The sequence below is a fragment of the Meleagris gallopavo genome, chromosome 13, assembly GCF_905368555.1.
Source record: "Meleagris gallopavo chromosome 13, MGAL_WU_HG_1.1, whole genome shotgun sequence".
Classification (NCBI taxonomy): Eukaryota; Metazoa; Chordata; class Aves; order Galliformes; family Phasianidae; genus Meleagris; species Meleagris gallopavo.
In genome coordinates this window covers 14,851,684-14,866,840 of record NC_139416.1, presented here as the reverse complement: position 1 = coordinate 14,866,840, position 15,157 = coordinate 14,851,684, and the positions used below count along the sequence as shown (strand labels likewise).

Sequence of the window (15,157 nt, the reverse complement as noted above, 5' to 3'; positions counted from 1 at the left end):
TTTAGTGGGCCTATAGAACTACGAGCCCTCCTAGATTTTGGAGAGACTGCCCAACTATCTCTGATGTTGGGCTTACCAGACACATTATAACTCACACACACATATTTTCCAGACCAACATAACTTCGGGCAGACTGTGCTGTCTGCATGAAGAACACATGGTTTTCTGTAGTGTGAGATTTTCAGCGTGTTACTGAAGCCGCTTAATGGAATAGTCTGCATTGAAGGAAAGAAGTGAGAAGAGGGCAGTGCTTACTTTCTGGCTGTATAAATAGTTGAACATTTGTACAGCTCACATTGCTAGTTAATTAAGCTTCTTTTATAACAATAATGTAGTTGCCACGTGTCTACCTTTGTACTTTTGGTTTACTTACACAAGAAGCAAATCAGTGCCTTTTGAATCAGGGAGAGACCAATCCTATTCCTTATCTCGATATTGAAATAGAGGTACTTATTCAATTTACTTTAATCACAACCTTTCCATTATAAAATTCAGATTATAGTTAAAGCCCATTAACAAAGATCAAATTACCTGACTACATCTTTAGGCTGTGCTAAGAACTTCCAACTAATAACTGTTATCCATTATTACCAAATAAAGGCTCCAGCAGTAAAGCTGATAGGAACTTAGGGCTGCTCTTGCTGAAATCATACTGACTGCTATCTCACTGTACCAGGAGACGTAAGCTCCAACATTCATCTCTGTTAAATATTCTCTTATTGACATCGACTCATTTCAAAAGACATATGGCCAGCACCAATAATCCTCTTGCACTGTCCAAGTCCAAGTGTAATTAATATAGTTTGTGTCAAACAACAATAGTTTCCATATATTGTTCAGATTAGGCTTTGTTTAGATCATACTAATTACTTTTACTGGTTTTGATGAGCTTTGTTGTGAGACTTCAGTACATTTTGTAATAAATAAAACATTTTTTTTTACAATAGCATGTACAAATATTACCAGAAACACTGATTTAATCATTCAGATAAGAACATTCTGTAACTGAGCATTAAAACTCTTCAAGCACTGAGGCACAGAACTGCTGCCCCAGCCACACTTGTACCTAACCAGACTGAGCTCACCCACTTATTATAATGCCCAAATATTCAAATGCCCAAACATTTAAATGTGAGACATTCAAATAAGTAAAATATCACAATACCCACATAAACTTCCTCATCATGAGATTTTCATGACCTTACCTGCACTTATTATCATCCCAAGACTACCCACATGTTTTGTTACTTAATGATACAGTTAAGCAGTCTACACTCAGATGTCACCTGACTATAACAAGAAAACAGCTCTTTTTTGCTTTTTAAATGTTCAGCATGTAAAAAGCTTTTTACATGTTCAGCAACATGTTCTCAAGTGGGCCAAGTGCCAGTGTGGAGGATAGCATTTTCATCCTTGACTGAAGCTGTAAAAATAGTGTTACAGGCATCTAAAGTGAGAAATGTTAATGTTGCTGCACACCGTCCTGCCTTTTAGCCTATTGCACATCTCTGGGACAACATCAAATCAAAAGCAAGAAAGAAAACTGTTTTCTGGTTTCAGTCAGGTGCCATTTGAGTGCAGGCTGCTTAACACAAAAGCACTGTTCCAAACAGCCTCTGGGACCTCTTCTCAACATGGGGACTGTGGGGCTGATCTCTTTGGTAAGGTTCTTTGAAATCTGCTGATGAGAAATTAAAATGTGTAACACAGCTTTTCTTCCATGTTCTTGTCCAATAAGCTTGGAAATATTTCATATCAAGACGGAGCAAAACAAACAGAAGATAGATGTAGGACTGCCTTAGAAATCTCTTGTGCTCACAGAAATCTGAAGAGATTGCAGAGATATCAGTGAAGTTGCAGTGGCTGTAATTTATGTCTAAGCAATTTTTTTGCCTGCTAGGTATATGTACTAGGAAAAGTTCAGCTTATTTGTATCTACCAGTGTTAATGTTTTACTCAGATAGGGTGCCTTTAATCACTACTTCTTTCATTAACACACACATCTAAATTGTGCCACTTGTGATGATAAGAACACATGAGATGTCAGCAGATGTTTCAAATAGCTCTGCGACTTTATATGTGAATTCAAGTCCAACCTTAGCTATCAATAGCCCTAGCCTGATTAATGTTCTTACATGGCACACGTTTACTCTTCATCCCAATAGTCAAGATTCTGCTGTGGGCAGCAATAAAACATAGGAGCTATCTGTGAGAGGGGGAAGTATACATGCATCAGCTGTATGGCAAGTTAGGAAAGTTGAGCTACTAGCCCTAAGGTAGCAGTACATGCTTCTATAAGGACACTTCTCAGAAGAGCTCCAGGAACTTATCCAGACACCAACTATGCCAGAAGGTAACCGTACACATCCTGTAAACACAAATTATGTCCAATTCAGCAGCTCCTGAATGTAATCCAGTTTATCTGCACTCTGACCCTATCGTTCCAGGTATGCATATCTAAATTAATTATTGCATCCTATAAAGATAAGAATTATTTTCTGTTTTTCTTAACAAGATAAGATCACAATTGGCAGGACTCACTGGGAAGTTCACTGTTACCACATGGAAAATTAGACATTAGAACCACAACAAAAACAAATCCCTTTGATTCAGCAAACAAGTGGATCTTGCTATCAGGACACCCAGCCCAGAGATCAGCAAGGAAGGAGGCCTGATTGTGACCCCCTTCTAAAAGCAGTTGATAGATGGACTCTTCTAAAGCACTCTGTGGATATGGAAGATCTATGTGTACATAAGTACTTTTCTCCATAACTTTCCAGGCAGTCTGTTCCATACTCATTACTTCCTTCCTGGGTAATAATGAAACAGACCTTTTCAAGAAGCAGTTTGGCACACAGTGGACGTGCATGTGACACACAGTCTAAACTCAAGTTAGTGATACCTGAAAATCATCTTTTTTTCTACCTACATGGCAGGGTAGTGTAAAATGGTTTTCCATTTATATGATGTTCACAGAAAAGAGATACATTTCTATTTCAGACAAAATCTATTCATGACACCCAGTAATATTCAGGAATGTAAAGATGGGATATCCTATAGAGAGTAAACTTGCTCTTCCTTAAGGCAAATGAACAATGGCCAAAATGAAGAAGGGTGTGATTTATCCTTTCTTATTGGCAGCTCTTCACTTCCTTAACTCTTCATATCTAATTCTTTCTGGTCTGTGGGGGAGGATTGTCAGGCTGTCTTGCTGGGCTGCCACGGTCTTCTGAAGCACAAGATGAAGAGAGGCTGCACTGCGGTACAAATCAGGACCACCACGAAGTCAGTGTGGACACCACGCCTCTCCTTATCTGTGCACCAATAGCACAGTGATACTCTGGAACTCATTTTCCTCAGAAAATCCCAGGGCTCCCTGTAACATTTCTATGGAAAATGAGAAACTTATTCCAACATATGCAACAGAGATCATAAACAAAGGAGTTATTCACAGCTTTATCACAGCTTGGAGTGAGGGTGTGAAAATATTGAGAAAGCTTTGTCATTAATTTCTAGTCAAAGCTTGCAAAACACCACTGTTTTGTAAGCCTTATATTTGCTGGACAGTGTTTCAGTTGGAGCTGCTGGTATGTAATATGTGCTATAAAGGTACACAGCCTTTCAGGTGGACAGCTACAACTGAACAGAGATGAACAAATCTCAGCAAGATGGGAAACTTCCACGGAGACTTCTGACATTAAGAAAACTGTTTGTAAAAATGTACTTCTGTTGAAGAAGAACGCAAACAGCATGTTTCCTACAATATGAAAAAATCCAGAAGCAACGTTTATTTGAAATTAAGTCATTTTTTAGTTAGGAGTGAAAAAGGCTTTCAGGAATTTTTTCCTGAGGACTCTAGTTGCTAATTTTGATGCTTTTAAAACAGATTTTTCTTCTTTGTAAAAACTTTTCTCTACCTCATGGTAAGCAAAATAAATGGCCAGACTGATTTAATGACACTAAAATGCATGAAACCAAGAAACTGCAAAAGAGAGAAAACTATCTTTCTTCCATTCCCCATCTGCTGTAGGCAGCTGAGGAGTCATTTACAGCAACTGTAGGTTAGGAAAAAAAAATCACCCTGCTGTAGAAATTGCTAACAGTATGTTCACTTAAAGAGCTTGGCTTTATTTGTAGATATTTCCAAGCATTACTCGTCCTTTATGAGGCCTGTTTCAAAATCCATCAAAGTCAGAGACAAGATTTCAATTAACTTCAATTACTTTGGAGCAGATCCACAGGGGACAGCCTGTGGCACCTCTGGCATTTTTAGCAGTATGTTCATGTATTCAAATTTTCAGTTGCAGAGTGAGAATTGGATGATGCTACAGAATTAATCCATCACACATGTGAGTCAGTGGCACTTACTGGCAATGCAGTCTGTATCACTGAGTCAGACACATTTAAGTACAGTCTCCTTCTTCATCCTTATGTTTCTCACCTATGAGGCCAAAACAGAAGGGCTATCTGTCAGCTTCTCCAAAGCCAGGAAAGTCAGCAGGGCCCAAGGAAAAGCAAGGACTCTAAAAGGGAATCTCATGAAAATGTGCAGTGACATATTTCTCTTCTCCCCCAGGAAAAGGGATGGATGTGTGGATAGTGACTGGGCCGGATACATCAGACAATCGGAGTATGGAGCAACCATCCTCAAAGGTGGGAATCCCAGACTGAATATTCCATTCTCATCTGCCACAACAGCCCTCTTTATCAATCAGAGATTAATGTGGGAGCTGGAGCAGGGGTTCCATAGCTGAAGCAAGTCTCAGTTTTCAATTGCAATAGGAGAGAGGGCATCTAGCTCAGTGATTATCCTTCCCCCGCATGACATTTTCTTTCCCCTTCCTCTCCTATTGTCCCATCCATTAAGCGCTTTCCCGCAAACTTTCTCTTGAAAACCCTGACCATAATCCTGCTTTATCCAGCTGAGAAAGGTGACTGGAGTTGAGGTCGAGAAAGGTCTTGAGGCTGAAGATCATTCTTAAATATTTCTTGGATACAGTGCAATGTTTCTGCTCATCCAGGCCTTATAAACCCAATGGGTATTTTTTGTAAGGAAGCTCAGAAGCACTGAGGGATTTCAGCTCCTAAATGTTGCTGAGCTAGCTTCACAAAGTCCATCAGCAGTCGGTGCAGTGCCCACATCAGGCTCCCAACTATCTTTGATGATAAAGGCAGTATTTACATTTTTCCAGATCACTGTATCAACTTCCAGCTTTCTCTTCTACTTACTAGCAGATGTGAGGTAGCTCTGTATAGTTAAGCAGCTTAGTTTTTAAGGGCTGATGGGAGCATTTCATATGGGTGTGGAACTCTAAACAAGCACAACAATTAGGTCTACTGGGAACAGCTGAGATTAACCCTAGTGTATGTAAACAGGTAGGCAGGATGAATATGATACAATAATTATAGGCATCTCCAAAATTAGTCTCCAAAAGAAGTACCTCAAACAATCACACTAAAAGAATAATAATTATTAAAAACAAAGCAATTCAAAACAATTGAATTATCTAGAGGAACACAGTGTGTTTTACCATCTAATGACTTCTTGTGTTTCTCATTTTCCTTATTCTTACTGTTGTGTCTCTGTTGTCATTGTGAAGACCTCTGGCCTTAATGCTTGTACAATGATATCTTTGATGGAGAAGCTTTATCTCACTTTCACATGTGTCCAGTAGCAGCATACATCAACTTTATCTTCTCTGCTCAAGAGGAAAGCAATACTATCATATCTTCTCTTCAAACTGACTTTACATGGAATGACGTTTATACAACAGGCCTCACAATGGCCACTGCAGTGATTTAGTACCAGCATTTGCTGTGTGTGTCCACAGACACAATCCATTATATATCCCATTTGTTCCACGTACTATTGCAGCTGTTGTTGCAAGCAGAATAGAGGAAGGAGGAATACTGATGACGTGACAACTCAAGCTTTTGAAGAAGGTAGCAAAAAGAGTGTTGATGTGATAAGCATTCCCAGTGCCACACCGGGCACTAAGATGAGAATGTGGCTTGGGATCACAGTTCTAATTTCTCTTGCTGTATGTTTGGCTATGGAGGAGGCAACTGATGAGGAAGGAATCCCTTGCTCAAAGCATCAGCTAGCTTTCAACAACTCATGCTATGAGTTTGTTACACTGCAACGTACATTCACAAGTGCCCAGAGGTGGTGTGAGAGAGGAGGGGGGCACCTTGTCTTTATTGAAAATGAGGAGACTCAAGAATTCTTGCAGAAACATATTGCTGAGGATCAGGAATGGTGGATAGGACTGATTTCAGACTCCCTGCTGAATGAAACTACTGACGGTAGGTGATTTTAAAATCTTGTCTTCTTTAGAACTATCAGTCTGTGATGCTTACCTGCCATGACAACAAATGCAATCTATCCCACTATAGATGTCTGCTGAAAAGCCACTTTTGTGGCTTTTGTTGCTGTAACTTTAGATTTATATTAAGATATTTTAATTGTCCGCTTCGCTTCTCAGTTGTATGCTGTCATCATTTGCATTTGATCTTGCTCTTGTGTAAACACACATTAGATCAGCTTGCTGACCCAGTGAAAAATATGTGCTGGGTTGGTTTTCCAGTGGACAAGCAAGCTAAGCATCATGCTGGGAAATGCTGCAAGATCTGATGCAAAGAAAATGGTGGAATCTTGAGGCTGAGAGTCTGGGGGGAAGAAATGTCAGATTTCATGTAAAACTCAATTGAAGATTTCTATTCAGACAAAACTGTCTTTCCTTCAGTAGGAGCAAGGATGCAGATTTGTTCTGCAGACTCTGACTCTTTAGTTGTTTTCCTGTGGGAAATAAACACTCAGGAAATATATATTTTGTTGACAGGGTCAATTATTTGGCTGGACACCTCAAATATAAACTACAGTAACTGGTACAAGGATCAGCCATCTCCTTATTCATCTGTGTGTGGATACATCCTGAAGAATGCCAAGTATCAGTGGGGTGTGACTGAAAACTGCAGCCAGGAATTTGACTTCATTTGTCAGTTTGGTAAGATGGAACTAAGAAGTGAGCTTACTCTATTCACAATTGTGCATAAATTGTCTTGCTTCTTTCAAAGTGGCTGAGCAACAACCTGACGTTTATTAAAAGTGAGCAAGCAAAAAACCATACAAGCCCAATAGATGCTCTTTTTCCACTTTGTTGGTGATCTGTAGTGATAGAAAGAAGAATCCTAAAATCACCGGGTTTCAGAACGGTTACAAATATGAACTCACCTACCTATATGATTGCTCTTAAATTCTTAATCATAAATATGGGCCAAAGCAAGCCCATCCAAATAATTTCTATTCGTCACAGAAGCAAAAATACAGCCAGGCTTCCAGTGATACTTGTTCTAGCAGTCTGAAGTAAGCAAATGTGAGAGCAAGTTTTTCTTGTTTCTTCTCAGATCCTTCCATCAGTTGAAGTTCAAGGGCTTCCCTGGGCCAAGGATACAGACAAGAGCCTGTTCTTCCTTGTGCTCAGACAGAAAAAGTACGGTCATTATATCCCTTAAACTGGTTGGAACAAACAGTCCTGGAAAGGAATGCTGGCAGTATTATCCCACTTGACATACAGATAAGAGGGGAATTTGTGTTTCTTGCATTTTGCACATAAACCAAGTATTTTAAACTGTAACTAGATCGAAGGTCACAAGCACTCAATGGCAAGTCTGGCTGTAGACTCATTAATACAGTCTTCAAATCCAATATACAAGTACAGGTTACCACAAGCCATAGCAGGGCTATTGCAATGGTCTGACATAATTAACGAGTCATTCCATAAACAGCAAAATGAATAATGTTTTGTTTCCTGTCTTGATCTCCTGTTCCATATCCCCTCTCCATCCTTCTCCCCAGTCCCCCTGCTCACTCCTATATTCTCAGCACTTTCTGTCTCTCCAAATACTTCTCCCTCTGTCCCCGTGGCCCTGCAGGAGCTTCAAAGCCATCAGCTGTACCTGCTGGCCCTCAATCATAAATTGGGGTATAATTTCTACTCATAATGGAGACACTGATGCAGTTCTTTCTCTTTCACCTTGCTATTGATTTTCATGAATTTTTAGGGTTTATATCTATACATCAAATTTGGCTGAAGATGACTAACATTAAAAACGACTGGGGGAGTGGAAATTGGCAGACAGTACAATTCCTTCAGCTGATTTTCCTTGCAAAAACAGATTACAATTATTTTTTTTCCATTACAACCACAGTAGACAACTATCTGTTTTTAAGGAAGCTACCATCTGTTACCATAGGATCTGACTTAAAGCCCATTAAATTCAATGAGAGTTTGCATTATTGAGCAACAGTGCCCTGCCCTACATCCATCTTTTCATTACCAAGGAAACTGAGAACAGATTGAGGTAATTACAGCCTTGTTTTCAGTATCTACAGCCTATGTCCCTTAATGTACATACATGTTTCAATAATAATGTAGACTCCTCTTTTACTAGCTTTCCATGCAAGGAATTTGAACCACAACCCTAACAGGGACAACATTCTACTCATTAATTCCTCTGGGTGCTAAATGTTTAGAAGTCTGTGCAGCTCCACTACTTCAGTTTGCCTCTGTAAAATGGGCATAGTGATATTTAAGTCCCTCACACCCAAGTACTGTGAGGCTTGATTCACACCAAGTATGAAACTTCATATGAAATGTATAGGTAGCTCCTATAGTGATATCACTATTTGAACTGAATCTCTCTGATTCCTTGTAACTATGCACATTTGATGTCCTGAGATATGTTTCTAAAAGCATCTAACCAGAGACAGCATTCTGCCTTCATCCTTTCTTTGACTCTGTTCTAGAATGATTTGTGCTTCTCAGCTCAAGCAGAAGTTTTCCTTAGTTCAATTCACTGCTCTTATTATTTTATCCTACCAATTGGTGCTCTGTGAATTAGGAGTCTGCTGTAGTAAAAGTATACATATTGAACCAGTACAAAGGAACACACATCTGGTTCTATGCATTTTCATATGTAAATTTACTAAGACAGCAAATACTATGAGAACCCTCTATACCAAGTAAAGAACAAATAAATGGAAGAGATAATAGCTTGTAATATAGTTTAACAGCAAATTATTTTCCAAGCTTATTTAGAGAGCTCTAATCTGTAAACTGATCATGTTGCTATAGCTACAGCCAGGCTTAGATTTAGCTTTAAATAACAGTAGCATACAATTACTGCAGTGTGCAAATACTGGCTCTGTTAATCAAGGTGCTTAAGGGGAATGATCAAAACAGCAATTGGAGGACAATGTCTTTAATCCTGAGACAGCTGAAACAAAAACATTCTTTTGCAATACTCTCATGTAAGAGCTTTTCATCCTCCTCTTCTACATATCCTGATTGCTAAAGGATCCCAAGAAATCTGAAGGGTAATTAACTGCCACAGAATAACCCAAGAATGAGGTGTTTGCTTTTAGAAATATGACCTTACTCATTTGAACAGTCCTGCTGAATGGAGTCTATTGAATATCACAAAGGAATAAAGATGTCTTTGTAACAGAAATGGGATCAGGTCCTGTACTTTATATGCAAACACTTCTCTGATGCAATTACCTTAATATCATGCAAATCACACACTGCCACGAAGCTTTCTGAAGTAAGATGTGATCATCTGCAGGTCAAATAAATGCTACATGTTTTTCACAAATGTATATTTATTCTTTTCAATGGCAATATTTTCTTTTATTAAATATGTTATCAAATTTTTGTTTAAGGTGGTAAAAAGCATGAATCTATTCTTTTGGATTTTAAGAATGGAAAAGTGTTTGATGCTTTCTTCTTTTTTCCATTTTCAGTATTGCTTAATTTAAGAGGGAGAAAAGGAGAGAAAGAGAAACAAAAGGGGAAAAAAAAGAATATGCAGGAGAACTCCAGAAGATTTTTTTGGAAATTCAAAAAGTTAAATCAGATTATTTTTTCCCTATTAGAAAATGGCCAGAGCATTGCTTGTGATAATTACAATGCCACCGTACAGTGTGGATCAGGAGAAGTTATTCAAATTGGAGAGTCATTCTATGGAAGGAAGACCCCTCACTACTGTGTATTGGAGACTCCTCCCCAGAATGGCACGGAGGAAGAATGTAGCTGGATCAGTGTCAGAGAAGAAGTGGCAGGTAGTGTCTTTTGGCATGGGGGTTTGCTGTGGAATTTTGTCTAGAACTCAGAACAAGATACTAATGCATCTCTACCCTTGTTTCTGTGATTGTCTCTCACCTGAATTATGACAGCTACAGACAAAAACACTAATCCATATAAACTTCCTTCCAGGACAGTGTCATGGTCTTCAGGCCTGCCAGGTGGCAGCAGATGGCACTTTCTTCGGAGATCCGTGTCCAGCTTCTGGAAGCTATTTGTCCATTCAGTACCACTGCAAAGACGGTAAGTGCGAGAGGGCTGTCAGTATCAACAGCCTGTTCTTCACTAGGCTGTAACACTATGAGTGTAATATTTTTCTCAGAAATCCCTGGAATGTTCTTCTTTGAACACTCAAAATATTGAAGACATAACAATGTAATTTCTCTGTCCTTACTGACAGCTCCAGAGGGTTTTTGATAGGATAAAAAGCCAGGAAATCCATACACATAAAATACACAAATAAAGTTATATTCCCACATGAATATTGACCAACTGATATGGAGAAGAATCAGATCCTGATCGCTCCACTAATGCATTCAAATTGACAGCAGTGTCAACTCTGAAGTTGAACTCTTTGAAGAAGGCCTGTTCTACCAATGCATGAAAATCAATTGACTTAAGCAAGAAATGTAGACAAAATGGCACTGAATTCTGTTGTGTTTTACAGGTCTGCAGCTGATTGTAACAGATACATGTTTTATTTCTGAAAACATCACAATCACTTTGAACTGGCTGCTCTCTCCATACTCTGGCAACCTTTCCTGCATCATTAGCACTGGAGATGGACACACTGTGGATCCTTACTACCCTCTAACGTAAGATATACCCTTTATATATCATCAGACAAATTCCCTGTATAGAACAGAAAAATCAAGGGCATTTGTTTTAGTGTGAAGAGCCTTGTCCACCTCCTGACTGCAGGAGACACGAGTCAGGTCAGAAATTGGACAGCTGTGACTGCTGTTGTCACATAAGGCTGGAGACTTGCCAGGACAGTTTTCCACAAGTGGCCATTCTCTTTCTGTTCTAGACTGCTCAGCAACGTCACACATAGATATGCATCTCCTGGGGAGTTTGTTGTTTTTGTGGAATGCAGCACCAGCGAATGGCATGTGACAGCACAGAAGCGGGTGATGGTTCAGGACAAGATGGATGAACTAAGCATTACTGGGTGCTACAGCCACCACCAGTCTGGGAACGGCTCTCACTGCCAAACGCTGTATGGAGAGTTGTTGTGGATTCAAGTTGAACTCAGTGGAGGTAAGGGTAATTAGTCTGTGTGGTTTAAGTAGCAATCTAGATACTATCCTAACCATGGAATGGACGTAGGATTTTCATTACAGAAAACAGCTCTTTTTTTCCTCCTCTAATTGTTGCCTTTCTGCAACTGAACACTCCAAGCTCTATTGTAGAGGTTCTTTTCCCAGAGGGATTACACCACTTTGAACATAAACATAAACCCTTTTTCCCTCTCCACAAATCTGACAAAGCACGACCTCGACTTTAGTCACATGAATCTACATGGAGCCAGTAGTAATATTTCTGCATTTGAAGTTAGGAATCCACAGAAATGCCTCTCCAGCTGAGGGTAAGAGGATTTCACACTAAGCAGGTCATATTTGCTATTGTATATTTTGTTCTCACGTCGGGCTCCTGGAATCCGCATGTTTAAAAAGTTAAATTCAGTAGCATTTGAATTCTCTTGACTGCCTTAATGCTCACAGCAGAAAATGTGACAGACTTCCATAGCGAGCCTAGATGGGCACAAAAACACTTGGAAGTGACTTTATTCAAAATAACTGCATTGCTGCAGTATTGTTATGACTCTAGAAATATTTAAATTTTGTATGATACAGAATGGGATTGCCTATTATGCAAGCTGTGAGAAATTTTGAACTGTCTTTTTACAGGTAGCAGAGTGACCTACACTGTATTAGCAAATAACATGACACTTATTGAGTCCAGTGCAGAAGAAGGAATTGCCTCTCACAACCTGACACTTGACAGTGCTGCTCAAGAGCTGCTAGGCCCTGGGGTACATCAGCTGGAAATCCGAGTGTCCAGCAACACAACTGCACCAGAGATCTTGGAGAGCATCGCTGTTCACTTAATTGAGCCAGTGTCTGGTCTTCGGGCTGTATTAGCTTCTCACACGCTGCAGCTGGGGGAGAATTTGGAGATAAATGTCTCTGTGTCTCATGGTGCCCCAGCTAAGTTGAGGTTTGAAGTGGTTGGATCGAATGAAACTCATGCTCACCAGGAAGACTGCCCTCAAGGGGAACCTCAAACATACATCATTCCCGTGCACTCTGAAGGTACAGGATGCTGACTTATGTGTTTCTAAGATGTTCCTGTTTGTTCATATATATAACTTTCCAAGTTTATACCCCATTTCACACTATTGTGATAGAAAATGTGAGGAGTTCTTAGCACAGATGACAAAGAAAAGGGGAGCTCCATCCTCATCTGCACATCAGTCTCCAGCACATAGTTTTTATTGGACTTAGGAATCAGCTTTTTAGCATTTTTTCTTCCCATTATTAAACAATCAAAGCCTTTAAAACATGGGACTAGCGAGATTGTCTTTAAGAGATAATTCAGTGGCAGAAGACAAAAAAAAAAAAATCTCCTTTAATGAATTATTCAAATCCCATGCAAGAGCTGGCACACCAGAAGCTAATTATGATTTTGTTTTATGTTTTAAGATTTTCAACATTAGAAGCTTTCTTGGGCTTCTGTATACCCATTTGAACATCCCATCCCCTCAGGTAGAAAATCTCAAACAAGACAGCTGCTTTCCAAAGTGGAAAACTCATCAACAAACAAAATTAACCAAGAGAAAATAATAGAATTTTCTTTATGAGCTTTATATCATAAACATGATGGTCTGGTCCACTGACATACTAGTTTAAGCATTTGTCTTTCCTAGGTACTTTCCTAGTGAAAGTGGTGGCCATGAATGCTTTCTCAAATGTGAGTCTGGATATTGGATTCATCAATGTGCTGGCAAACAGTTCTCATAAAGAAGGTAATTGCATTAATCTGACAGTGCTGGTTTTGACCACGTCTTTTTGCAATCAGAGCACTTCATGGAGTGTTTATGGTTTGCATCTAGCAATTTCTTCCTTTCCAGCAACAGTGCTGAAACTTTTGAGGAGGCTTCTTCCTGATGACAGCAGATTCCCAGGCTTTGAAGTGCTCATTAATTAGCATTACTCTCTATGTATTACACATTGCATGTTTGCTGTTTGTCCTCAAGTTTAATTAGTGAAGTGTATGTCCTGGAATATAGTTCTGAAGTTAGGAAATATCTGTATCATAGCAAATCACATAAGCTGCTGTCAGTAAACATTTCTAGATGGCAAGTCCTTACATTTACAAAAGCAGAATATACCAGGAATAAAGTGACTTTAGAATTAATCCCATTGAAACCTTTCCAGTACTTTTCCTCATTTCTTCTTTGTACATCAGTTAAATTTCATCACCTCATGTAAATTTGATTTACACCATTATGACTGAAGAATAACAATGATCTTACTTACAGTATGTGACTATCTAGTTAGAGTTTCACCTACTGAAACTAAATTGCTTATCACAGTTGTTTTTTGTAGCAGATCGTGCTAAGGAAAAAGACACCTCTAAAACAAATTCCCAAATGACCAAAGTAAGTATTATTTAAAGATCTTTCTTTAAAATTGAAATGCATTACATAAGAGTTTGGGAATATTTAGCCACATGTCGTTCCTCTATGCCATCTGTTGCTGTTCCTATAGCAGATACTCACACGCTACTACTGGTTAAGGAAAGAGCATTTAAACTACAGATGCACTTAGAGTGATCCGGTGTCTAAAATTTCAGAGCTTTTTCATTTATGAAATAACGTATGTGTTTATACATGCCACTGTCCTAGCTGGTATATTTACTTATTTTTTAGGGTCACCAAAGGAAAAACAAAATGCATATTAAACCGAGTCGTCACGTGGATCCTTTCACAACTATTACTCTTGGCTGGCCAGATAACAATGATAATTCCAGTTTTCTCTGGTCCTGTGGTATGTGAATTTCCTGAAGTTTTTCCACCAATTTTTATTTCATGAGTGACAAACTTACTGTTGGGCCAGACCAAGTTGTGATACTCTGACTGGTGGTTTAGTTTCTGCCTGGCATTAAAAGTTTGCCATTCACTGTGTATGAAGAATGCCCCTCTACCTTATTCTGGTTTTAACACCCAACTAATCATGGTATATAATACTGCATTGTACACAGTTCTGTTTTTTTTTGCCAAAGATAGATCCGAGGTTTTAATTTGTCAATATGTACCCATCCTAAGCCTTTACTCTCACAGCCAGGTGAGAGTCTTCGAAACCTGTACCGTGTAAGACCCTTATAAGTGACATGGGATGTTATAACTATTCAAGTTATAAAATAAATGTTCATGCAGGAGCTTGCTGGCCTGAATGGGATGAATGTGTGCAGCACCAGATAATCCTTACCAGCCAACGAGAGGTGCAAATCCCACCTTCCTGCCTTCCTCCTCCGAAGTCAGCAGTGACTGTGAGGGTCACAGTGCGAAGCCACGGGAATGAAGAGAGGCAGGATGAACAGTGCCTCTATGTGACTGCAAAACAAGATCTACAGCTCGAAATCAGGTCTGTTTTCAAACTTAAGCATTCACTACTTAATATCACTACACAAACCTAGTGCAGGACCATGCGTATCATTATTAATTACTATTATGATAATTTATTGATTGTTGTAAATTTATTTATTACCTTCAAAGGAATTAAAGACAATGGGTCTAGCTGCGTTTTTCCAGACTACATTTCTGAACATAATCCCTTTAGAAACTGAATAATATTCTTCCCAAAACCACTTTGGCATTTTAACCGCGTCTACCTTTTATCATCTTTGGAGATTTCCATATGCAAACTTAATTGAAATGATGGGAATACAAGTAAAAAATAGATCTGAAATTCCTACTAGACACTCACAGACACAATAATACTTTAAAA

General features: G+C 39.1%; 1 protein-coding gene across 1 annotated transcript in view; it reads left to right on the top strand.

Annotated features, from left to right (window-relative positions):
- The first annotated feature begins 6,053 nt into the window (after positions 1 to 6,053).
- The window catches only part of LOC100549071 (polycystin-1-like protein 2), a 32,836-nt gene continuing 23,732 nt past the window's right edge, over positions 6,054 to 15,157 (top strand). The window contains 11 exon segments of the mRNA XM_085235195.1: positions 6,054 to 6,306; positions 6,843 to 7,007; positions 9,938 to 10,123; positions 10,278 to 10,388; positions 10,813 to 10,960; positions 11,176 to 11,405; positions 12,056 to 12,460; positions 13,075 to 13,173; positions 13,760 to 13,809; positions 14,080 to 14,197; positions 14,587 to 14,794. Of these exon segments, the coding sequence (XP_085091321.1) occupies positions 6,054 to 6,306; positions 6,843 to 7,007; positions 9,938 to 10,123; positions 10,278 to 10,388; positions 10,813 to 10,960; positions 11,176 to 11,405; positions 12,056 to 12,460; positions 13,075 to 13,173; positions 13,760 to 13,809; positions 14,080 to 14,197; positions 14,587 to 14,794 (1,973 nt within the window).